Genomic DNA, 23,413 nt, shown 5'->3' with positions numbered 1-23,413 from the left:
TGTACGCTGAACTAGTGCTGATATGTGAATACAAACGGGTCGATCAAATACGAGTGAGTGGGAGGGCGAGCGTTAGATTGAGAAGAGCACCGTCCTTCCTCCTCGTGCAAGATGTGATGCGCTTCAAGCCGACCACAGCGGTCGGCATCGCTGACTTCTCTTTCTCCCGCGCGCCAACACACACGCACACACACTCACTCTCTCTACGCCGTCTTTTGTTTACCCCTTCCGGGAGGAAAGGACGTCATGGTACCGACCTCACTTCCCATCTACGCGGCCAAGACGTCGCGCACTCTCTTACACGTGCCCATGCTGGCGCGGACTACTTCGTCAAGTATGGCCTTCTGCCTCCATGTTGTTGTATACCTGTCGCGCTGGGTTCTACCAGGAAATGAAACCATCTTAGCAGGGAGCTTCCGAAAGAGTGGGCGATGTTGCTAGCCTCGACGAACGGTAGTGCGCCCGGGTTCCACGATGGTTGTGTGCGTCGCAGTGCAAGCGCATGTGAACACGTCATCGACGACAGAGTGACTTGATCTTCGCTTCTCCTTTTCCGGTTGCTGCCACAGTACTCACGACTTCCTCTTCTTCTTTACTGCCTCCTTCTCTCCATACCTGCAGCGGTTTCTCAATGCCGCCCACCCTATCGTATTGCGGCCACCACCTGCGGCATAAAAGCAACGCTCATGTGAGAGAGCGAGCGAGCGAGCAACTAGCGCGCTTGCATTGGATTCAACCGGATTCAGAGGAGCGCATCACCTGTTCCTGCTGCGAAGGAAGTGATCCGCGCGGGGGGGAGGGGGGGGGCATGCTGCCGCGCCTCGCCGGAGCGCGCTCGCCCCTATATTTCGTGACAGTCGCATACACGCGCGAACCACGCCCTTCCATGCTTGTCCCTGTTGAGCTCCTCAACCCGGATGTGGTCTGCACGCCACACCAACTGCCGCTGCTGCCAAGACCGACTGCAGTGCGAGGGACGTTCTTTGCTGCTCTTATCACTTCCTCTTATGCGTTTCCCCTCACCCGGTAGCTTGCGCGCCGCGGCGTCGAAACGAACCCGAGGACTCTAAAGGAGAAGCAGCTGCATATCCAACCTCTAGAGCGTTACTGGTGCGTGGGAGCATGAGTCCTGGTGCACAGTGGCGCGTGGCGCACGCCCACACGCAGCCTCCAGCATACACACACACTTCCGCATGCGGGTAGGCCACGTTTCGGCAGCATGTGACGCGCCGCATTGCTCTTTCACCAGGCCCCACATCTCGCGTCCCCGCGACTCCGTCCCCATCTCTCTCTCTCTCCGCAATCCTTCGCTTTCGGTGTCTCTCTTACTCTCGCTAATTCATGACCCCCACCCCCACGTCCTCTGCACACGAGGAACGCAGTCTGCTGCTTTAAAACGACAGTTGCATACATATAGCCGCACAGCGATAGCTCTCCACCATTCATCAGAGTCTCGAGCCAAGCGCGAACGGAAGCAGCGTAAGCGGAGCGTCAAGCGCTGATCGTTCCGTGTCAGGAGGTGCGGCGTGTCTGTATTCTTTGATGGTGTTTTGTTTCGTCTGTTGGTGATCACCTTTCCTTGCTCGCTGGTTTGCCCGGCCTCTCCCTCTCTCTCTCCCTCCAAACAACAAACAAAAACGAAAGAAGCAGCGATTGCGCGAGAGGCAACGAAAACCCTCACAAGACAGGAAACGTGGGTCTATCGTCATCTGTTCGCCCGTTCTGTGTGTTGGGCGGGTTGGTGCTCTTCTCGCTAAGCGCCCACCTCTTTTCTTCTCGTGTCTTGCCATTGTGCGCGTGTTCGACCCTTGTTGGGGACTTTAGTACTCGGGACTCTCGTGAAGCGCCTCTTTTTGGTTCTGCTGTTCGTTGCGCGCTCTCTTGGCCCCTGCCATGCATACAATCTGCTTTGTATGTTGTTTTTCCTGTTGAGCGCACTTGTTTTGGCCGTCTGGGGTTTGCTTCGACGTGGATTTGGTCACTCTCCGTGGATTGGTGGTTGTCGTCGTTGCGCCCCCCCCCCTTTCCCTCCCTTGCCCTCCAAAGTCTTCTTCAGTCCTTTCTCCACGTCCTCTTTCCTTGGTTTGTTTGCTGTTGGTGTTTCCGCGGAGTCGTGTCTGCTGGAGTACGCGTCATCCCTTCCCCCCTCTGCCACTCTCTCCCTCCCTCTGAACTTCACTTGTTTCTCATTCCTGTTGTGTCCCTCTTCTCTTTGGAGTATTGCGTGCGGTTAATTCTCTTTCCCCTTGTGTGCCGCCTTCTGGTTCCATGCGCTGAGGTCCAGGGGTTTGAGTGCCGCTCCCCTTTCGCGTGTCTGCTCCGCCTGTGTGTGTGTGTGTGTGTGTGTGTGTGTGTGTGTGTGTGTGTGTGTGTGTGTGTGTGTGTTTCTCTCTCCGTTTCTGCTCGTTTTTGTTCTTCCGTTTAGTAAGTTTAGGACGAGCGCGTCGCGACATTCTCACTGCGTATGTTTGGGCTATCGTTTGTTTGGTTCGGTTTTCTGTTGCTGTTGCCGTTGTTGTTGCTCGACTCTCCGCGATCACAGCAGAGCTCACGCACGTCGATCGACTTCTCTGCGGTTGATATCCGAAAGCCGCTGCCCCAGGGCGCGCTCGCGCTTGTCGTCTCTCGTTGACCTCCACCCCGTTGTGTGTGTCTCTCGCGGTGCCTTCTCTCTCTCTCTCTCTCTCTTCCATCCAAAAAAAAGGCGCCCAACAGACGCGAGAACGTCGTTTGTTTGCAGAAACGTGCGTGTCTTGCCTCACCACAGCGCGAAGTCCAGCTCGCTCGGTTAGCCACGCTTGTTTGATTGAAGGACGGCCAGTGGATGCCTTTTCCTCTTGTATCTTTTACTTTGATCTGTCTGTGGCTCTGGTCATTACCTGCGTGCGCATCCCCCCCCACACACACACACACACCACCACCACCACCTAGTTGGATACCCGTCGGGTTGCACAGGTGACTGTGTCTACACCTCTCAGAGGTCTCGGAGAGCGGAGGGGGAGGCCTTTCGGCTGTGCATAATCGTTTGTTTCCGTCTCGTCAGACTCCGGTCACCCGCCTGTAGAGGCGCTCACCATGAGCTCGCTCATACTCATCAGCAGCATCGCTGGTGCTATTCTCGCTATTTCGAGCATAATCTGGTGCGTGACTCATGCCTACAGCGCCCTGCGCGCGCCATCGCGCCGTGTGTATGCGGATGCGGAGAGCGTGACCCTCCAGGAGGAGAGTGCGTTTGGGGAGGCCCCTAGTGCGCAAGTGGGCGTGGGCAGAGGCGATGACGGCGCCGCCCACAACAGCGGTCAGAGGCCAAGTCAGAATCTTCGCGACAACTACGCCGATCGCGACGCCATCGACTATCGCGGGGAGGGCAACAACAACTACTATGGCCTCGATGGCAGTGTGCGGCCGGCATCGCCAAACGCGGAGCGCGTGGAGGGTATCCCCATCGAAACCCGTGTGCGTCCACGGCGCAATCTGCCACGTAATCGAATCGTCGTGCATCATGGTGACCAGGACGTGTGTCTTGATTTCCGCGGTGTCGAGCGTGTGCCCCAGGCCGGCCCTCCGCCGCTCACCGTCGAAGAGAAGCAGCGCCTCGAGGATGAACAGAATCGCATTGCTTCACCAGAGTTCTATGGCCGCGCGGAGTACGAGGGCCGGCGAACCTCCGACAGAAACACACCCAACATGCGGCTCAGCTCTTCCTTACTGCAGGAACTGCAGCTTCAGTACAGTATGGCGTCAGCCTCCAGAGGTGCCCTCCACAACTACGCCACCGAAAGCAGCATGGGAAGCATGAGCTTCCGGCCCGGCTCGCCAGCCGGGTCGGCGCGGCACGCACGGCACGGCTGGCAAACCCCTACTCCGAACAGTGTCAGCTTGCAGAGCGGCAGCATTGGCAGCCTCCACTTTTTTCGCCGACGCAAGAAGTCGCCCACGCGCCATGACGCAGGTGGCAGCACGAGCCCTAGCCAGGCCCTGTACCAGGCGAACTCCTTCTCCTCCGCGCCGCGCAACCGTCGGGAAGATCTCGAGAGCACCTCCGACGACTTCGAGGACGTTTCGCTGCACAACGGCCCCGTTCATCTTCGTCTGGGGCAGCTGAGCGAGTTCTTGGCCAAGAAGGAGCAACAGACGCTGAGCCAACTATCCCCAACGTCGAGGCTGGGAAACGTAAACGGCTTTGACCAGATTAGCCTGCACGGTACCTCTCCCGTCTTCTTAGATCGCCAAGTGAGCACCAGGGCATCCGTAGCGAGCGTCAGCCCGGTCGGGCTCGGTGGAGGGTGTGCCGCAGCTGGCATCATGACGTCCTCGTATGACCAAAGTGTGGCGCCGTATCCGCCCCACCATCCGACCATGGCCGCTGGCCTGCCGCCCTTGAATGCCTCCTTTCATAGCTACCACTCTTGGCGCTCCGCGTCTGTCAACTCTCCCGTCGTGGGGCTGGCAGGGGCGACGTCCTACCCGCACGTGGACTCGTCATCACCGCTTTCCGGCACCCACTCTGGTGCGGAAGGGGCAGGTGTTGACGCACGCGCCGCTGTCCAGCCGCCCCACACCGCTTTGTCACCGAGGAAGGCGGCTGAAAACGCACACCATCAGACTTCGCTTTCAGGTGCCGGGCAAGGACGCGGCAGCAACGCTGGAGCGCATGCGTGTCATGTCGACACGTTCTCTCCGCCGTCGAATCGCTGGAGCAGCGGCCTGCGCTCGCCCTTTTCCCTGCCTGGAAGTGACCCAGTGACAGCACCCTGCTCGGCAAGCTCTGGGGGAACGAGAGCACAGGCTTAGAAGTTGGTCTCGCCTCTTCCGTGCGGTGGTGCGGACGGCGACAGCGGATGTGCCCGGCGCACCGTTCGGCAGAGACGACACAGCATATTAGGGCACGTGGACGGCTCTTCTTTTTTGTTGTTTGTTTCTTCTTCGTCATGTGCCGAACGTGAAAACGCAACGGAAGCGACGTACGTGCAAGGAGTTCTGTGACCGTGCAGGTCTGTGTGTTGTATTTCAGTGCCGATGCGCCCCTGCGATAGGTCAACAATGTTAGTCACCGCTCGCCCCCCCCCTCTCTGCCCCCTTAGCACGTGCGAGCCCATAGGCAAGCTCCAACTTTGTGCCTCGTGTGGGTCTTTCAAGCAAAAAAAGGACGAAAGAAGCAGCGCGGAGACGTCAGAGATGCCAAAAACGGCGCAGAGACAGCTCGTGATCCTCTTTCATAGTGGATGTAGTGCTGGCGATCGCTCGAGCGGTGGAAGAGAAGGCACTCCACACTTTTTCTTCCTCTGCTTGACCTCCTACAGCGCCAAGGCCTGGACCGTTGCCACTTCATGGTGTGTCTGCTCCTCACTTCAGCTATATCTCGGACATGCCCATGAATGCTCACTCGCCCCATCAACTGTTTCTCTCTTCCGGTGTCTATCAATGTGCGCCGTGTTTTCTCATGCCGCGCTCCCTGTCGAAGACGCACACACACACGCACACGCCTGCTTCCTTATTTGGCACTACGCCTTCAAGTACCACCTGTCCCGCACACACTCTCACCCCTCCATCCTACCACTCACCTCATTAGAAATCAGATAGCCATAGCACGGCTGTGCTGGTACGTCGATCGTTTCTCTGTGCACGTGCGTCGGTTTGTGTGCCTGTTTTCCAGCTTCAAGCACCTGTTACTGCGGGGCATCGCAGCAGAGGCATCGAGAGAAGCCAGACAAGCATACGGCGCAGTAATATATGTATATATATATAAGTTAATACATACTTTACGCAACGCTCAGACGCATGAACTTAATGTTTAGTTGTTGTGGTGGTTAAGCCGATACGTCTAGCTCGCGCCCTCTCTCTCTCTCCAGCGAAACGGACGACGCGATACGAGCCATCTTTTTGTTGTCGCCCGATGGTTAATCCTCTCCATAGACTTTGCCCTTGTCACTGAGTCTTCCCCCCTCCCTTCCCTTCCCTTCCCCATTTTCCATCTCCCCCCTCCCCTCCCCCTCCTGCTTTCCTTTGCTGTTACTGTTTTTTTTTTGCGTAGCGCATCTGTGTATGCGTCTCTTTCAAGCAAGTAGTCTCCACGCGATAATATCTGCATAAGCAGTCTTTCTCTCCCTCACCATCCCCACCCTCTCCTCACGCACAGGCACACGACTCTGTGTCTACTGCTGACATCTGCTGCTACTGCTGTGTCACGACCTCCCGGGCTGTCTCGCTCGCTTCGCTGGGCTCGGGCGCATGGTACAGGCAAGAGGCTGCTCGCCTCGTTGAGAGAGACGTGCGCACTTATGGTGCTCTAGCGGAAGAAGAAACTCGTGAATACCGGTGGAGGGTTCTGTGACTGTCTGTGCAGTCATTCGTTAGAGCGTCGTTCCGAAACAGGTTTGAACGGCACACAGTCCTGCACCAGCGAGTTCACTCTCCCTCTGCCTACACTTTCCCTGCTCATCGATCCCCCTCCCCACTCGAGATGCATCTCTCTGCCACAGCAGCCGCCCTCCTCTGTGTTGTCAGCGCTGCCGCCTTAGGCTTCGGCATCATTTTTGCTTTGTTTGCGTTGATGTACTTCGGCTGCCTCAGGATCCCAGACGGTGGCGTGGCCAATGGCAACCGCCGCTGGCTGCGCGAGCGCAATGCCCCCGAGCAGCTGGGCTCGTCCTCCAGTGGCGAGGCGGCCGCGGTAGAGCGTCAGTGGAAGGGCATTCCGCTGAACTCGCGGCCGCCGCGCCTGACGCCGGAGCAGGAGATCCTGCGTGAGAAGGCGATGGAGAAGTACAAGCGCCGTCGGGCCCGCGAGGAGCGCCGTCGGGCCCACCAGGAGCGCCGCAGTCAGTACCAAGCTGCCCGCGAGGCACGCATGGCAAGTGTGCGCGAGGGCGCCAGAGAAGGCGCGGTGAGCGAGGACGAGTTTGCCGGCGACTCCTCTGACACCAGTCAAACGACGCTAACGTCTGGGGCGACGACGGTGCGGACGACGTCGACTGTCGCGTACGGGCGCAGCTCCTATCTCCGGCCCCCCTCAGGTGACTGCACGGTGCATGTAGACGAGCATGATGATAACGATGACCGGCGCAGCTCGCGCAGCGGAGGTTCGCGAAGCAGCCGTGGCTCTGCGCGCAGCCGCGCCAGCCAAGGCACAGTCGCCACCATCAAGTCGTACTTGCGTCACCGCCAGCACCAGCGCCTGCGTCGCCGCGAGGAGCAGCAGCAGCTGGAGCTGTTTAACCAGTGGACATATGCGCAGATGGTATCCTCCTCGGAGCTGTCGTCTTCCTCAAAGTCTGTCTCTGCGTCGTCACAGCATGACGGGGAGAGAAGCGCGACTGGTGGAGGCGCTCGTCACCGCACCCGAACGGCCTGTGGCAGTCGCAGTTGCAATCATGCGCATTCGGGCCGCACGGCCAGCGTGGCCAGCTCAGCACCTCGTCCTCTGGAGGACGTGCTCGGTACCGACTGCGAGTCGTACCCATTCCTTGTGAACGTCGAGCGCGGCAATCTGGAGGGTTTCAGAGTTGACACGCAGCGCCCATCGCTGCACCAATCTGCGCCCACTGCAAACACTAGCAGGTGCGACACGGTATTCCCCGGTGCGTTTACATCCTCGAAAGGCACGACAGGTGCAACCTCGCCGCACGTGGCGTCGGCGGAGCACGTCGAATATGCCGGCCGTGGTGAATCCGGGATGCACGCTGGCGAGCACGTCGACCATCGGCAGCCGCGCCGCCACAAGCGCACGTGGAAGGATGTCGAGCACAACGTCGCACTCAGTGGTTTCTTCAATACCTCTACAAATAACAACATGGCCAGCGTAGACACCGCGTCTCGGTCTCACTACAACGATGGAGAGGCGCCAGCCCCATCCTTAAGCGCTCCTGAAGAACCGGTGGACCGCTCCTTGGGCCTCCACGAGCCGATTTGCCATGAGTGAGCATGGATGCCGGTACGAAAACAGGTGTTCAACGGATGAGACAGAGACGAGATGAAGCCTCACCACGAGGTATGCGATCGTCACCGCCCCAGAGGGCCTCCCTCTCGACGTCCCCAAGTCTTCGTCCCCTTCTGCGTCACGGAGGAGGCAATCCCGCCAGCGCCGGTATTTAATGCCGCGCAGTCACCGTTGACTTTCATGATAGACTGGAAGGTATTGCAGCTGTGACTTGCACAAGTTGGGTGGATGAGGTTGAAGAAGAACCTCCTAGCCCCGCGGGAGAGATCGCTGATACGCGCCTGTAGACCTAAATCGCCCCGGTCGGCATGACAGCCCGCGTGCGCGCGCGTGTTGCACCACAGAAAAAACGGATGTGTGGGAAGAGGCTGCCAAGTGTAGTCAAGCTGCCGAGGTCATTGCACACCCAAGCCCAGTTGCATCCTATGTGGTGCATGCATCAATGTCTCTCTCTCTCCGTTCGGCTCTGTTTGCGGTGTCCCTCTATCCCTCGCCGTTGCCTTGGTGTCTCTTGGGTGCCCTCTTCTGGGTCTGCTGTCGTGCGGTGCCCTCTGTGCCTCGTGATGCCAGCCACCGCAGCGCGTGGCACCACAAGGTCTGGTACCCACACCCCGTGTGTGTAGGGGGGGAAGGGAGCCAAAGAGCCTGCAGCCTGCCCTTGGGTACGGCCGCGGCCTCGTAGTGTCGGCCGGACAGGTCTGGGCCGGCGCCTCACCGGGGAGACGCGCCGTCACAATCATGCTTTCGCCCGCCCATGGCGGACCGTGTCAGCGATTCAACGCACGTGGGGTGAAGCGATCCATAGCCACCAGCCGCACAGTGCGTGCTTGCAAAGCGTGCGGCATCTAGGTCCGACCGGGCGGATTGGTGAGTCGCAGATGCCGGATGCGTGAGGGGAGCGCCCCGAACCCGCACCATCGATCCGCTCAGACGCCCATGCGCATACACACCATGCCACGGCATACCGCGGCCTGAAGCGACTGAGAGCGAAGCGTGGCATGCGAGCAGAGCGCAGGGTCTCGGAGGGCCCTGGCCTGCGGCTGGCCAACTGCCTCCCTGAGCTCATGTGGCACGCACCTGGGTCACCCCCTGCTGCCCGCGCGACAGACGTCACCGCCACCGCACCGGAGCAGGGCTCTGGGCGCTGCCCGCCTGGATCAGGGCGTGCAGTCCACCCAGGCCCGCGTGGTGCCGGCGGGGCAGCACACATGGGAAGCGGGGACGGCGGAAGGGCAGGACGGGCTCGTCCTAGGCGGCCACGATGCAGCCGTGGTTCAACAGAAGTAGATGAGCGGTGGTTGTGTGTGTGTGTGTGTGTGTGTGCGTGTATACGTGTTTGGCCGGTCTGTGGGCGCATGACACGATGACGACAACATAAATTTTTCTTCTGCCACATCGGGGAGTGGACCCCCTCTCCTGGCCTCTTTAAGCTGCTATGTGTGTCGGGTGCGCGTGTTCGTCCGTGGTGACAGTCATCAGCTCAATACACGCGAGCTAGCCACGCGCATGGTGACAGACAAGATGTTGCGGACCACGGTGGCCTTTCCGCGCCGCCTCGCTGTCCTCTTCCTCATTGGTGGAGGTTGCTCTTCTCGCGACGGACGCAGCAGGTGAGGGCTTTCCTTGCTGTGGTGTCGTTCGTTTCCTTCCCTCGCGTGTTCGTTGTATGGAGTAAGCCCGTTCAAGGCCCACGTTGAAGGGGCAGCACGAGGCGCTCTGTTCTCCTTTGTTTTCTCTTGTTCGTCTCGGTAGCGAACCTTTTTTGGTGTCTTCCTCTGTATGTCTGCATGTGTGTCCGTGTCTTCGCTGTGTATGTGTGTGCGTATATGTGTGTGTGTGTGTGTGTGTGTGTTCCTGATTCCGTTGCTCCACCTCCATCGCCCTTCCTCTGCCCTCCCTCCCGTTCCGGTCCTCCTGCTCTCCTTTTCATCCCGAGAATATGCATTGTCGATACGCATGTTGGGGGAAAGATTGTAAGCGGAACCGAGATGCGAGGGGAATGGTGGGATCGGTGCGTAGGCAAGGTCGGGGGGCTGATGCATAGCGCTGTGGTCCCGTCGCTTCACGTTTCGCCCCTACTCCACCCCCCACCCACCTCCCGGTTAGTGACCTCCTCCCATTTTTACTTCATTTTATTTTGCTCATATCTTTTCTATCTGCATCGCTGATGACGCGTATGTTACGCCGTCTGCGTGCTTTCCGTTTCGCTCCGTTATTTCTTCTGCCCCTGCCTCAGACTCTACCCACTTTCCACCCAGCTCGCAGTTCGACTCGCGGTCGTGCCCACTAGTGTCGATGGCCACCTGGTGCATCCCCCTCGGGGTAGGCTCAGGCTCCCCACACCAGTTGGCGGTGTGAGGGACGTGGGTGGGATGCGCTCGAGCCACGCTGACACCCTGCCCATCATGTGGATGGCACAAGCGTGCTCGCCGTCGCAGGTTACTCCAGCGCCACACCATCCAGGACCTGACCGCCGACATCCGTAGCGGTACATCGCTTGGAGCTCGCTACGTCGTAGGCACCAGGCCGTGTCAGCACCAGAAGTAGCTCGGCATTGGTAAGGTTAGGTGGGGGGCTTAGTGGCTTCCCCACCAAGAGTCGGCGCAGTGGACCCTGGGATGCCACACACTGGGGTGCCTACCCGTCGTCAGGGCCGTGGGGCCCCACACAGAAGAAAAGCCGCTGATGCGGCCCGCATGAACGCGTGCAGATACACCTCCGAAACGACCGTCATCTCAGTCTGCATGTGCGCCAGAACGGAGCTCACTCGAAGCGTCGCGGCTCGCTTCAGAGGGCACTTTCTCTCTGTTGTCCCCCTCCGCGTCTTCACGCGATTGTGTATCCTCTCCACATCTCTTTCCCTTGCTCTCCCTCTACCTCTCTGGCCCACTTCATCGTTACGACGGCTGGATGCCACATGTCATGCCCCTCACCCCTCCCCATCCCACACACAACAGCTGCCTCGCGAGTTTTACAGCAACGACCACAATTCGTGTCCTGTCGTGCTGCTCTGGCCCACGCTTCCTCGATGTCTGCTACCTTGTCCGCTCTCTCCGCGCCTCTCCTGTTATCTTAGCGGGACCGCAGGCAAAGAGGGCGCACCTCTCGTGTAGGAAGTGGTGTGAATCGCAGCTTTCCATGGACACGCTACCAAGCGCGTGCCTGCCGCCGCCGTTATTCCTGCGTTAGTCCAGAATGGCCTATAACCAAAAGCAGCTGGAAGCCTACCGGCAGCTCATTGCAGAGGGCAAGCCCTTCCGCAGCATCACGTGTCCATACTGCAATGGGCGCCGTGACGCCACTGTGAAGCATGTCCACCCCAGCACAAAGCCACCCAGTGCGTGGGGTTTTTGGAATGATGTGCTGGTGCGCAAGTACGCTGCGGTGCAGTCACCGGCGGCTCGCGCAAACATGGAAGCCACCATTACGGACTCCTCGGCGGTTAGAGGAGCTCCGCGGCGTGTCGCCGAAGAAGGGATGAGCCACGAGGCAGCGGCAGGGGCGCTGCCTCTCGACGCCACCAGCGGCCCTCGCATGTTCCTTGTCGGTCCGATGGTCGACCAGAGCGAGCTTCCGTTCCGCATGCTGTGCCGTCAGTACGGTGCCACCGTGGCCTATACGCCGATGCTGCATGCAAAGAGCTTTGCGGATGGCGCCGTGTACCGATCGCACTTCCTCTCCGTGTGCCCGCCAGAAGAGGTAAAAGCAGCCATGCAGGCGCCGCTCGCAAGCCCCTCCGTCGCAGCTGGCACACACGGCGGCGGCAGTAGTATGAGGGGAGGTGTAGGGGCTGGTAGCGAGGCTGCCGTAGCCGACACCGCGCTTGTGGATCGGCCGTGCATTGTGCAGTTCTGCGGAAACGACGCAGACACAGTCTTGAGGGCTGCCCGGTTTGCCGTCCTCGGCGAGCAGGCAGCGGCTGCGGAGCAGACAGGCAGCAGCCGCGGTGCTTCTGCGGCTCCTGTGTACCCGGTGCACGTACGCGTCAACGGTCTGTCGTGTTCAGAGAAGGCGCCGGAGCACCTTCTGTATCAGTGCGACGCCGTCGATGTCAACCTCGGGTGTCCGCAAGGCATTGCCCGGCGTGGCCACTACGGCTCCTTCCTCATGGAGGACTGGGAACTGATCCACACCATCGTGCACACCCTCCACGTGGAGTTGGAGGTGCCGGTGACGGTGAAAATACGCGTGTTCGACCACCCTGGGCACGCGGAGGCTGCCGGTGACAACCGCGAGTGTGCCACCGATTGCAGCTTCGCCGCGTTTGAAGAGAATGACGCTGTCTGTGCTGCTGCGGGCACCTCACGGGAGCCGCTGAAGGAAGCCTTCGATGAGGCCCTCACAATCCTCTACGCCCGCATGATTCGCGACGCGGGAGCACAGATGCTCTGCATTCACGGCCGCACACGCGAGATGAAGGGGCAGCAGACCGGGTTGGCGAACATGGAGCTCATCCGCCGTGTGCGCGATGCGCTGGGCGGCACCATCCCTGTCATCTCGAACGGAAACGTGCGCACCTACGACGATGTGATTGCCCACCTGCAGGAGACGAGGTGCGAGGGCCATATGTGCGCCGAGCCGCTGCTGTGGGACCCGAAGCTATTCAGTAATCCCTCCCAGCCCGTCATGCCGGGACGTACCCACGGTGCCGACAAGGCGACGCGACTCTCAGCGCTTCACACGGCGCTTGTGTACATGCAGTGGGTGCGCCACTACCCGGTCGATATCGGATTTGTAAAGGCGCACCTCTTCAAGATGTGCTTTCACAGCTACGAGCTTCACACAAGCTTTCGTGAGGAGCTAGGTCAGCTAAAGACTAGCGCCGCGAAGACAAAGAAGGTGGAAAAAGGAAATGGCATGGAGGGGATGGGCGCGATGCGATTGGGTGCAGCACTGAGAGCCGGTGACTCGGCTGTACCTAGTGGTGCTGTGCACGAAGAAGGGGATGACGAAGAGAGTGCCGCTGTCGCTATGGCTGCAGCAGCGGCGTCTGTGTCTGCCTCTGCTTTTAAGCAGTGCGTTGACGCGATCGAAGCGCACCTGCTGGCCCTCGTGGAAGCGGAGCGCCGATGCTCAGTGGATGGAGAGCAGCCCAAGTCTGCGCAGACGGAGAAGGTGAAGGCAAAACAGGAAATCGTCGATGTGTGGGCGGAAGGGGATAACCTAGGCATCGACTTCTGACGAAGGACCGCCACTACAAAGTCGCGCGACGGACGGTTTGTCGGAGGCGACGCACCCACTCTCCGCCACACTCGCACACTTCATCCGTGTCTCAACCCCCCACCACCACCACCCTCTCCTCCTCCTCCTCCTCTTCTCTTCGATGGGTATCAAAACGGTGCCGAGCGGCTTTTTTCGTGTGCATGAAACGTGTGTGCACGTGTCTGTGTCAGCGCGTGTACGGGGTGATTATGGGTTATGTGCGGTGCCCCGCCGGGCTTGAAGGGTAAGACGGCGTAGGGCTCGCATCCTCCTTGTCCGCTCTTGGTCGAGAGTGTCTCTCCTCACGGCAGCAACGAGCAGAACCCCCCCCCGTACGTCTGCGAAGCGCCAGCGAGCGGAGTTATGCGGTGGGCTAATCCCTTTCTCTCGCCCTGTATGTCTATATGTATATGTGTGTGTGTGTATGTGTGGGTGTGTCTGTCAATGTGTGTGGGTGTTTGCCTTCATAAAGATGCATGGGAAGCGAAACGGGCGCTGGAATAACGAACGAAAACAAGGCGCCAGCAGCTACGCACACGGCGCACTCCACCTGCCCAGCGACTCCAGTGTCTCATCGTTAGCAGAAAGGGGGTCTCTCGGTTTTGTTTGCTGTGTCGTCCCCAGTGAGCTAACGTGACTATGGGGAGGGGGGCTCTACATGTCAAAACGCAACCTTTGCTGGGTCTTCCCCCCCCCCCTCGTGCTTCTTTGCTCGAGCTCACGCTCTCATGCGTTGAGACTCTTGCCGTCTCCCTTCCCACTCTCGCCCTCGCCCCCGTCGTGTCTTTCTATGTGTGCAACCTCGATGGGGTGTTCCCTCCCACATACATACGCGGCATCAATGCGGACTCCTCCTCCTCCCCTACACAAACGAATTACACGCATATATATATATACATATCTGTGTATATCCACAATCATGCGTACATGCCAAAGGTGAAACCGCCGTGCCCTGCCCCGTCTCCTTCCACCACACATCCCTAAACACACACTTTATTTTCTCGGCTTTCTGTTTGGTTTCCGCTGGTTGGTGTATACGGTTTTCCATCTCCTCTGGTATTTCTCTCCGTCTCTGCGCCGTCCCTGTGTGCTCTGCGTGCTGTCCCTCACAAAGCAAACACGCATCGAGGGCGCATAGGTGTGGCATGCACACGCACCGACTCTTCTCCGTCTGCCCGTCTGAAACTCTGACTTTGGGGGGAAGCCTCTTTACTGTTGTGTGCTTGCGTGCCGATCGCCTTCGATTTCGGACCGTCGTCGCGGTGAAGGGCGCCCCCTCCCCCCTCCCGACTCACTGCAGCATGTAAACTCACAAGCGTAAACGAACACGAGAACTTGTGCTCACATTACCACCACCTCTTTCAGCTCAATCACCTGCTGCTTTCCCTTTGTCTGTGCTGATTTCGAGGCGGTGGCGCACTTGCAACTCTGCGACCTGCTTTCCCCCGCATTCTTTCTTGAGTTAGATTGAGAGGAGAGCGTCACACGCTGCACAGGTGGCACATCGGAGGTCAGGAAGGGAACGCTCTGGTACTTGTCTCTTGCGCTGCACGACTTGCCCCTTCTAGCTCGAACGAGCTGACCGTCTTTTCTTCCGTCCGCTGTGCTGCTCTGCCTCTCTGTGCCTTGTCGTGTATTCGTCAGTGTGCGGCTGCGGACTGCCAGCTTCCGTCTCACTTCTATATTACCCCCACTGGGGCGTGACATCAACGCCACATGCACGCGAGCCTTCAGTTCTTTCAGCTCCTGCCTCGATCTCAGCGCACACCGATGATGCGGTTTCACGCGCGTGCGCGTGGGAACGCGGCACCTATGAGATCGCGCGTCTCTACCGCCATCACCGCTGCTCTTCTCTCGCTGCTCGTCGTCGCTGCCTGTTTGGTGACCACTACAGTTTCAGCCACTCCTCCGGCGGATGCTGAGGACAGGCAAGGAGCCACGCTGACGCTGCTGGCGAGTGCTACCGCAGCGAAGACGGCGCGACGTCAGACGTCCGTGCTGGATCGATTCTGGCGGCACAGCCGTGAAGAACAGAACACCCTCATCGAGACCTTCTTTGGGGTGCCGCTCACCAAGGTCAACATCGACACGATTTCTTACACTGCACGCGAGATAACTCCAGTGGCGGATCTTAAGCTAGACGCGCATCCGCCCGGACAACTCAGCCGGAGTCCCATGCTGACTGCGACTGGTAGCGGGGTGCAACTTGCTGCTAGCCTGTCTCTTCAGGAGCATTTAACACTGACCACTCAAGCGGACGCCTCCAATGGGCGGCTTGTCTCCAAGCTGAGCGTGGTGCACGCGACGTCGGTCGCAACGATGAATGAGCCACCGAGCGCGGCCGTCGCGCAGGCCCAAGACCCAGCAGCGCAGATGTCTGTGCTCCAGCAAAACCACAGAGTCGCATCTCCCGCCATTACACAGCCGCGCAGGCATCTGAAGTCATCTGCTCAGGCGTCTGCCATCGAGTCTCTTCGCTCTGGCGCTATCGGGGTGAACAAGAGCCATCTGAGGGTGTCCGGCATCGCGTCACGGAGGTGTACAGATTTGAAACGAGAGGCGGAAAAGGTCGTGCGTGCGGTTGCCGACGCCAAAGGTGGCTACAGCGCCATCAAGGATTACAGCAGTGCCAAGATGCTCGCCGCCAAGAAAGCCGCCGGCTCCTTGATGCGCACAATGGGAAACCACGTAAAGGATACGCTAATTAATGTGAACAGCACCAGGGCTCTGCTCCCAATCACCATCGTCGGCAGCGGCAACACGGTGGTGAAGTTCAACGGAGAGGCTGGCAACATGATCGAGGCTGTTGTGCAGCTGAAGGACCACCGCTACGACAAGCTCGTGAGGAGAGACAACTGTTACGGCATGTATTTGCAAGTGGAGCTGCGCAATCATTACAAGCTCGACGACGGTGCCTACAACTCGAAGGACACAGCAACTGTGGTGGCCATGACGCAGACGCGCGATTACGTTGGCCGAAACACGTGGATAAAAATGGAGAGCTCGGCCAAAAACAGCGACATCGACGACAACACCCGCCCAGACGTCCCGATACAGGAGGAGGGAAGCAGCCGCTGGGCCGACTTCTGGGACACCTTTGCCCCGATGCTCGACAACAGCGCGATGTGCAAGGTGCTGCAGAGCGTGTCCATGCGTGTTGAAAAGGTCCCGGTAACAGAGCCGTACTACATCATTCTTCACTCCACCACGATTCCGTCCCTTGAAAACCCGCAGAACGACACGAGCGCGTCTAGGACGCAGGTCAGCAGATTCGACGACTCACACTATACGTGCGAGCTAAATCTTTTTTTCAACGAGGAGCCGGCGGCAAGGCTGGGGCGGCTGCAGCTCATCTTCGCCTTTGTTCTGCCGCTGATCGTGCTCTTTCTGCCGCTGCCCTTCACGATGCGGCGGGCCGACCTGGTGCAGCAGTACATGGTGGAATCCGATTTTGCGGAGTGGATATGGCTGCTGCCGCTGCTGCTGCGCAGGAAAATGGTTGAAGCACTGAAAGCGGCAATCGAGTGGATTTTGAGTCTCCGCTCCGCCTATCAGCAGCGCGTGCTGCGGAATCAGCTGCTGCGGCAAGAGCAGGCACACCAAGGCACAGTAGCGGCGCAATCAGCCACCGAGCAGGAGCAGCCGTCACAGCAGCCAGGAGTGCAGCACTTTGGATGGGGCGCGGCCGCGACCGGGGCACCGTCGCTCGAGACACCAGATCTCACTGGCTTCCACGCATCCGCGGCCGCAGATGCACAGACGGAGCCGTCGCCGCCGCGGCAGCAGTACGAGTCTTGTACTCAATGCCAGTTCCACGAGGAGGACGCCAGCTTTAGCACGCGCAGCAGTAGGAGCACCTGCTCCACGCCCACCCGAGCGTCCGCGGGGTCATATTCCGATGAGTCACACGACAACGCTTACTTTCACGACCGCGGCCACCACACTCATGGCGGAAGAAACGTCGGCGCCTCGATGGCGTCTCACTCGCCGTGCTCCAGCGACGCGCTCATGGGGGACGTAAGGTGCCGCTCGTCCATGACGGGCCGCACCCACGGCACCCGCCGTCATCGCCATCATGCGGGGGAAAGCCATGCTGTGTGCGAAGCTGCCACGGCAGTGTCGGTGCATGTTCCGCCTGAGCCGGATGTTACTGGGCATTGGTGGGAGGGCAATCAGAGCGGACCGCGCGCGCGAAGCAACGGACATGACCTGCTCTTCACCACTGAGGAGCTAGTCGATGCTGGGTGCAGCCTTCCAACACGTAAGCAGCACCAGCACGCGGCGGGTGCGCAGCGGCCGACCGCAACTGATGCTATCCAAACTGTGTCGATGCGACCTCGTGAAGAGATGGAAGCTGTGAAGTCATGTGGGGGCGCAGTCGATGGCGTGCCTGCCGCAGGAGCTTCTGCCCCCATGTGCACCGGCATCACTGCACCGTCGGCCGCAGCAGCAGCGGCGCGTGAGCGCGCGCCGGTATCGAGCGCCGCAAACGCCGTGCCACACGAGGTGGAAGAGGAAGAGGAGTCATTCTGCCGCATATGTCGCGAAGGGAGCGACATCGCGCCGCTCATCGTACCCTGTGCCTGCACTGGCTCTGTCCGCTTCGTGCATGCCATGTGTCTTGACCGCTGGCGGATCGAGAGCGCGAAGCGCAACTTGGCGAATGTCAATCACTGCGAAATCTGCAAGGAGCCCTTCCGCGTCAACATCCAGCGGTCGACGTTGCTATGGGAGAGCTCGCAGCAGATTCTGAACGGTGTCTGCTTGTTCCTGGCCTGTCTTATCATGATTGTTACGACGACGACGCTAATGCATATCGTTCTTGGTGAGATGTCGTGCTCGGCGAGCTACCACCAAGTCGCCTATAGCGCCATGTTCCGCTTCGAGGGGATTTCACTGACGTTCTTTGTGTACTGCCTTGCAGTGCTGCTAGTGCTTTTCGCCAACTTCATCGTCTACAGCTGGTTCCGCAGTCAGCCAGATGTGGAGGAGTACGTGGAGGAGATGCACATCGTTCCTCCCTTCTACACGCGGCGCAACGTACTCCTCATTGTGCTCGTGTGCTTCGTTCTTCTAGCGCAGGCGCATGCGATGGGATACCTGCTCAAGTACTTTCTGTACAGAACAAGCAATATTGCTTGGAATTGGGAGACATCTCCGCTGATGGGTGGCGTCCTCTTCTCTGTCTTTACTATCTTCACCACCATCTTCTGCGGCTGGGTGCGGGACATGTACACGGTGCACGTTGTCCACCGCGACCGTGGTGATGCGCCGGCGACTGATGTCGTGGTAGTGCCCATTGGCGATGCTGATCGTGCAGAACCAGCGGCAGATAACAGCAACGATGGTGCTGCCCCTGCACCGCTGTCTCAGTCCATCATTGTGGCAGGCACGGCCGCACCTCCTGCGTCTCTAACAGGAACGTCCGTCACAGCAGCATCTCCCCCTCCGCCTCCGTTTCCCTCCCCTGCCACCCCTGGTGTGTCCCCGTCGTCGCCGGCGTTACCCACGATGCCGGACAGCGCAGCGCAGCAGCGTCCAGCAGATGAGGATCCGGACTACACTCGGCACTTCGGGATACCGCCAGACCAGCGCGTCATTCATGCCTTTGAGTACTGCCCGCCGCGGCGGAAGATGCCGCAGAGGTGAGGTGACGACTCGGCAATGAGCATCAGAATGTGTGGGCGCGTGTGGGTCTGTTGCAGGATGAGGCAATAGCAGGCGAAGCAGATGCGGCCTACGGAGGTTGTTGAACGCGCATGTATACCTCTTCCCCCCACCACCTCTCCTTCGCCTCCCTTCCACTGTGTCTGCGCACGTTGAGAGGAGAGCGCTTCCTGCGAGCGCCTCAGCGACCCTTTTGCGGTGGCTCCCCTTAAGCCCTCACACTTTCTCCGCCCCCCCCCTCCCCGGGCCACTCACGTCCGCCACAATGGCCTTCTTGTATGCTCTCCTCTGTCTCCCTCTTTTTTGTTGTTGGTTTGTTTTATAAGTATTGCTGTTCTTTGCTTTCTTGCCGTGCGGCTTCGACGAGGTGGTGGTGGGGGGAGGGGGGAGGGGAAGAGTAGTGTGTGTGTGTGGGTGTGTGTGTGTGTGGGTGGGTGGGTGGGTGTGGTGTGGTGTGGTGCAGATGTATGTGGGTCTCTCTCTTTTTTTTTCTGTTGCTTTTCCTTTCTTTTTTTTTCCGTTTCCATGCTGCTTCCTTTTACCGTGACGCGCTCTTCTTCTTTGGTTGTTTGTTTTGGGGGGTATTGTTGTTGCCTGCGCGCCGCCGTCCGTTTTCTTTTTGTTGTTGCTGTTGTTTTGTCTCAGTGCCTACTTCGTTTGGCTGCAGATGCTGCAGACTCACGCATCATGATGCAGGGTGGTGGGACGACAGCGATACCACTCTCTATCTATCGCGTTCCATCCACCCTCGTGTTTCTTTGTTGCTCGTTGATGCACTGTTATTTTCGGCTCGTGTGGCGGAGGAGAGGAGGAGGGGGTTGATGTTTCTGCTGGCGTCTCTGTGCTTCTCTACCTCTCTCAGTGTGTGTGTGTGTGTCTGCGTGCGTCTGTGCTATCACTTCCTCCTTTGCTGTTGTTCCTCTCTTGGCCCTCGTTGCATCGAAGCCACATCGCGGCTCGGCCTGCGTTGCCGCGGGTCATTATGTGTCTCTGTGTTGCTCCTTTTCTTTATTATCATTTCTTCGACTGCGACGAGCCATCGCTCAACTTCGGTTCACTTGGTGGCAGTCTCTTATTATGAACTCAACTGTCAGCTTACGGCGTGGCGGACGGATGTGAAAGTACACGGTGGTGAAGGATGCACCGTCGACAGGGGGTGCTGACAGCCAACTGTCGCTCGCTCTCCTCCGTACCTGCTCTCCGTCCTACGCCAGCAAGTGAGTGCGCGCCGGTCCCTGCGGAGGTTTTCCCGTTATTGATTTCCTTTTCGTGTCTGTGTGGATCCTTTGCTCGCCTTCCTCGGGACACACACGTGCCACAAGACCCGACGGAGGGAGGGAGGGAGGGACGACGGAGGGCTCCTTCTTCTCACATTCCTTTGCCCACTGCGAGCGACAACCGCATTCCACACACCAATGCGCCTTCCAGGCCCCACCCCTTCGTGTCTCCACCTGGTGCAACAGGAAACTGGAAGAACGGCTGGCTCCGCACTCTGGTTCGTGCATAGGCACGGGCCTCGGTGGCAGCAGAGTGATCGCGCACACACTTCCACAGAAGTCGGAGCGCTGGAGACGTATGCGCCGGCTCGTTCAATGGCCTCCGTGTAACCCTCTCTCTGTTCTCTCCCTTTCTTTCTCTCGCTGGCACTCGCTACGATGTTTACGTGCGGCTCATCGCCCTTTTCGGCCCCCTCCGTCTGTGCCCGCCATGGTTGTACGGCGTCGAGGGCAGCGCGAAAGTGCGGTGCATGGCGCCCCCTCCCCCTCCCAAACAACGAAAAAGCGGCCGTTGACGTGTTCCACCCACCGTCTTCTTGTGTGCGTGTGCGTGTGTGTGTGTGCGTGTGCGTGTCTGTGTGTGCGTGTGCGTGTGTGTGTGTGCGTGTGCGTGTGCGTGTGTGTGTGTGCGTGTGTGTGTGTGTGTGTGCGTGTGTGTCTGTCTGTGTGTGCGTGTGCGTGTGTGTGTGTATATATATATATAAGGCGTTCCTCCACTATCGCTGCGTCTCCTCCCCGCTTTTGTGCGCTCGCGTGTCCGTTTCACAGGGCACGCCCCTGCGTGTGCGATGGCGGTCTCGGTTGCGGTGCATCACTTTTGCCCATTCTCTCGTCTCCACTCTTTGCGTTCATGGACTCTGCCTTGGTGTCTCTTGGGTGCCCTCTTCTGGGTCTGCTGTCGTGCGGTGCCCTCTGTGCCTCGTGATGCCAGCCACCGCAGCGCGTGGCACCACAAGGTCTGGTACCCACACCCCGTGTGTGTAGGGGGGGAAGGGAGCCAAAGAGCCTGCAGCCTGCCCTTGGGTACGGCCGCGGCCTCGTAGTGTCGGCCGGACAGGTCTGGGCCGGCGCCTCACCGGGGAGACGCGCCGTCACAATCATGCTTGCGCCCGCCCATGGCGGACCGTGTCAGCGATTCAACGCACGTGGGGCGAAGCGATCCATAGCCACCAGCCGCACAGTGCGTGCTTGCAAGGCGTGCGGCATCTAGGTCCGACCGGGCGGATTGGTGAGTCGCAGATGCCGGATGCGTGAGGGGAGCGCCCCGAACCCGCACCATCGATCCGCTCAGACGCCCATGCGCATACACACCATGCCACGGCATACCGCGGCCTGAAGCGACTGAGAGCGAAGCGTGGCATGCGAGCAGAGCGCAGGGTCTCGGAGGGCCCTGGCCTGCGGCTGGCCAACTGCCTCCCTGAGCTCATGTGGCACGCACCTGGGTCACCCCCTGCTGCCCGCGCGACAGACGTCACCGCCACCGCACCGGAGCAGGGCTCTGGGCGCTGCCCGCCTGGATCAGGGCGTGCAGTCCACCCAGGCCCGCGTGGTGCCGGCGGGGCAGCACACATGGGAAGCGGGGACGGCGGAAGGGCAGGACGGGCTCGTCCTAGGCGGCCAGGATGCAGCCGTGGTTCAACAGAAGTAGATGAGCGGTGGTTGTGTGTGTGTATGTGTGTGTGTGTGTGCGTGTATACGTGTTTGGCCGGTCTGTGAGCGCGGTGAGGCAGTCGAGCACAACGTTCTCACGCCTGGTTGACGTGTCGATCGGTTCGGCCGTGTTCCGGTCTCTCTGTTGTTGCATCGTCGCTGTTCAGTCGCTATGCTGTTCTGTTGAGCAGTACGCATTCGTCTCGCCTCTCGCATCGCTCGTGGGCACGTCGAGGTGGGCCGTTCGCTCGTTCTCCACCCTTGCATGCCTGTCGGGGCTTCGTCGGCTCCTGTTTGCGGTTTCAGCGAGAGCTGGGGAAGCGGCGGGGCGCACGTGCAAAGCGATGCCTTTGGGCGGCGGCGTCGCAGCACACGTTTGGAGCAGACGCATGAACTAGTGCGAATTGGTGTCCCTTCTCTCTCTATAGGCACGTATATTGTGGGGGTGTGGGGGCTCAGGCGATGAAACGCACTGCTCTGCACACTAGTATGTCTGCGTCGGGGAATGGGATGGGTCGGTGGGGCCTAGCGCTTGCTTCTGTTTCTGTCAGCTTTGTCTTTTGATGGGCGTGAACCATGCACATCGATGGAGATATGTATGGTGCAAGTCGGACAGTGCACGGCTGCCTTGGGCGTGCGCTCGGGTGTGTGTACCTATCCATTTTTTCGTTGCCTTTTCCGCTGCTACGAGAATCAACAAACTACCATATCTGCCCTGTAGATCCCCGGTCCGCTCTCGCTCGTATGCCTTTCCCGCTTGGACAGTGTCGTACAGATGAGGATGTGCTCCTCATTCTCAACCACGGAGGACCCTCTCTTCCATGAAGACAGGAGACCAAAAGGAGTGGACTCTCACGCGCACTGTATAGTGTGTGCCGATCGTCTTTCCTGCATTTGTGAAGGCATCAGTGCATTCTTGCCGCCCATCCGTGATTTTCGCTTGCCCCGCCCTCTCGATACTCGCCGCTTCCCTCATTATATCTCTCTTGTCGTCTTCTCGACATCGCGCCTCCCCGTGTGTGTGGTGTGACGTGTACCAACGTCGAATCGGTGATGGCGGTGGCAGCGGATGCGCCACTCACACGCGTGTGCATCCATCGTCTGCTCTCCTGGCATCCTCTACAGCCGAAGCGCAGCGCCCAGCAGGTCCCCAGTAGTAGTCGCACACGCAGACGGACGCACTTGTCATCCTCGAATTTCGAGTATACTTCTGAGTTTTCGTGTGTACCACAACTGCGCGTGCTCGACCATCTTCTCCAGGCGCTCGATCCCTCTGCTCGTTGTTTTTTCTTGTGTGATTTGTGCATGTTAGCCCCTCTTGTCGTTTCCACTTCTGTTGTTTATTTGGAACGTCACTCGTGTCGCTGTCTGTCCCCTTGTACTTCCCCCTTTTACGTTGCATGACCTAGCGTCATCATCTCTGTCTGTATATCTTTTTGGTTGGTCTTTCACCACCACCACCCGCCTGTGCGCAAGCGCTGGGTCGATTGTGTAGTACGTCATACCCCCTCGTGCGGATCGCCGCACCATTTCGTTTTTCGTTGCTAGTGAATCGGCAGTCATCATTGATCAGAGCGTACAGACGGTCACGAGCAGCGTGGCCCCGTGGGACGGCAACGGGCATTCGACCTTCTTCGGCTTTCCCAAAGAAGAGAGTCTTCACACTCCTCCGACACCG

The 23,413-nt window shown here is 59.3% G+C and overlaps 4 protein-coding genes across 4 annotated transcripts; all 4 read left to right on the top strand.

Moving 5' to 3' along the window:
- Positions 1-3,075: 3,075 nt before the first annotated feature.
- Positions 3,076-4,794, top strand: LMJF_31_1950 (conserved hypothetical protein; the record flags this gene model as incomplete). Its single annotated transcript, XM_001685129.1, has 1 exon — positions 3,076-4,794. The coding sequence occupies one exon, from the start codon at positions 3,076-3,078 to the stop codon at positions 4,792-4,794; it is 1,719 nt and encodes a 572-aa protein (XP_001685181.1).
- A 1,669-nt stretch (positions 4,795-6,463) lies between these two features.
- LMJF_31_1940 (putative transcription like protein nupm1) lies at positions 6,464-7,921 on the top strand (the record flags this gene model as incomplete). The annotated part of the gene is made up of 1 exon (XM_001685128.1): positions 6,464-7,921. The coding sequence occupies one exon, from the start codon at positions 6,464-6,466 to the stop codon at positions 7,919-7,921; it is 1,458 nt and encodes a 485-aa protein (XP_001685180.1).
- Positions 7,922-11,134: 3,213 nt separating this feature from the next.
- Positions 11,135-13,120, top strand: LMJF_31_1930 (putative dihydrouridine synthase (Dus); the record flags this gene model as incomplete). The annotated part of the gene is made up of 1 exon (XM_001685127.1): positions 11,135-13,120. The coding sequence occupies one exon, from the start codon at positions 11,135-11,137 to the stop codon at positions 13,118-13,120; it is 1,986 nt and encodes a 661-aa protein (XP_001685179.1).
- Positions 13,121-14,857: 1,737 nt separating this feature from the next.
- On the top strand, positions 14,858-18,790 carry LMJF_31_1920 (conserved hypothetical protein; the record flags this gene model as incomplete). Its single annotated transcript, XM_001685126.1, has 1 exon — positions 14,858-18,790. The coding sequence occupies one exon, from the start codon at positions 14,858-14,860 to the stop codon at positions 18,788-18,790; it is 3,933 nt and encodes a 1,310-aa protein (XP_001685178.1).
- Positions 18,791-23,413: the final 4,623 nt, after the last annotated feature.

The sequence above is a fragment of the Leishmania major genome, chromosome 31 (assembly GCF_000002725.2).
Source record: "Leishmania major strain Friedlin complete genome, chromosome 31".
Lineage (NCBI taxonomy): Eukaryota > Euglenozoa > Kinetoplastea > Trypanosomatida > Trypanosomatidae > Leishmania > Leishmania major.
Note: the sequence above shows the minus strand (reverse complement) of the source record. Positions and strands in the feature narration are given on the sequence as shown.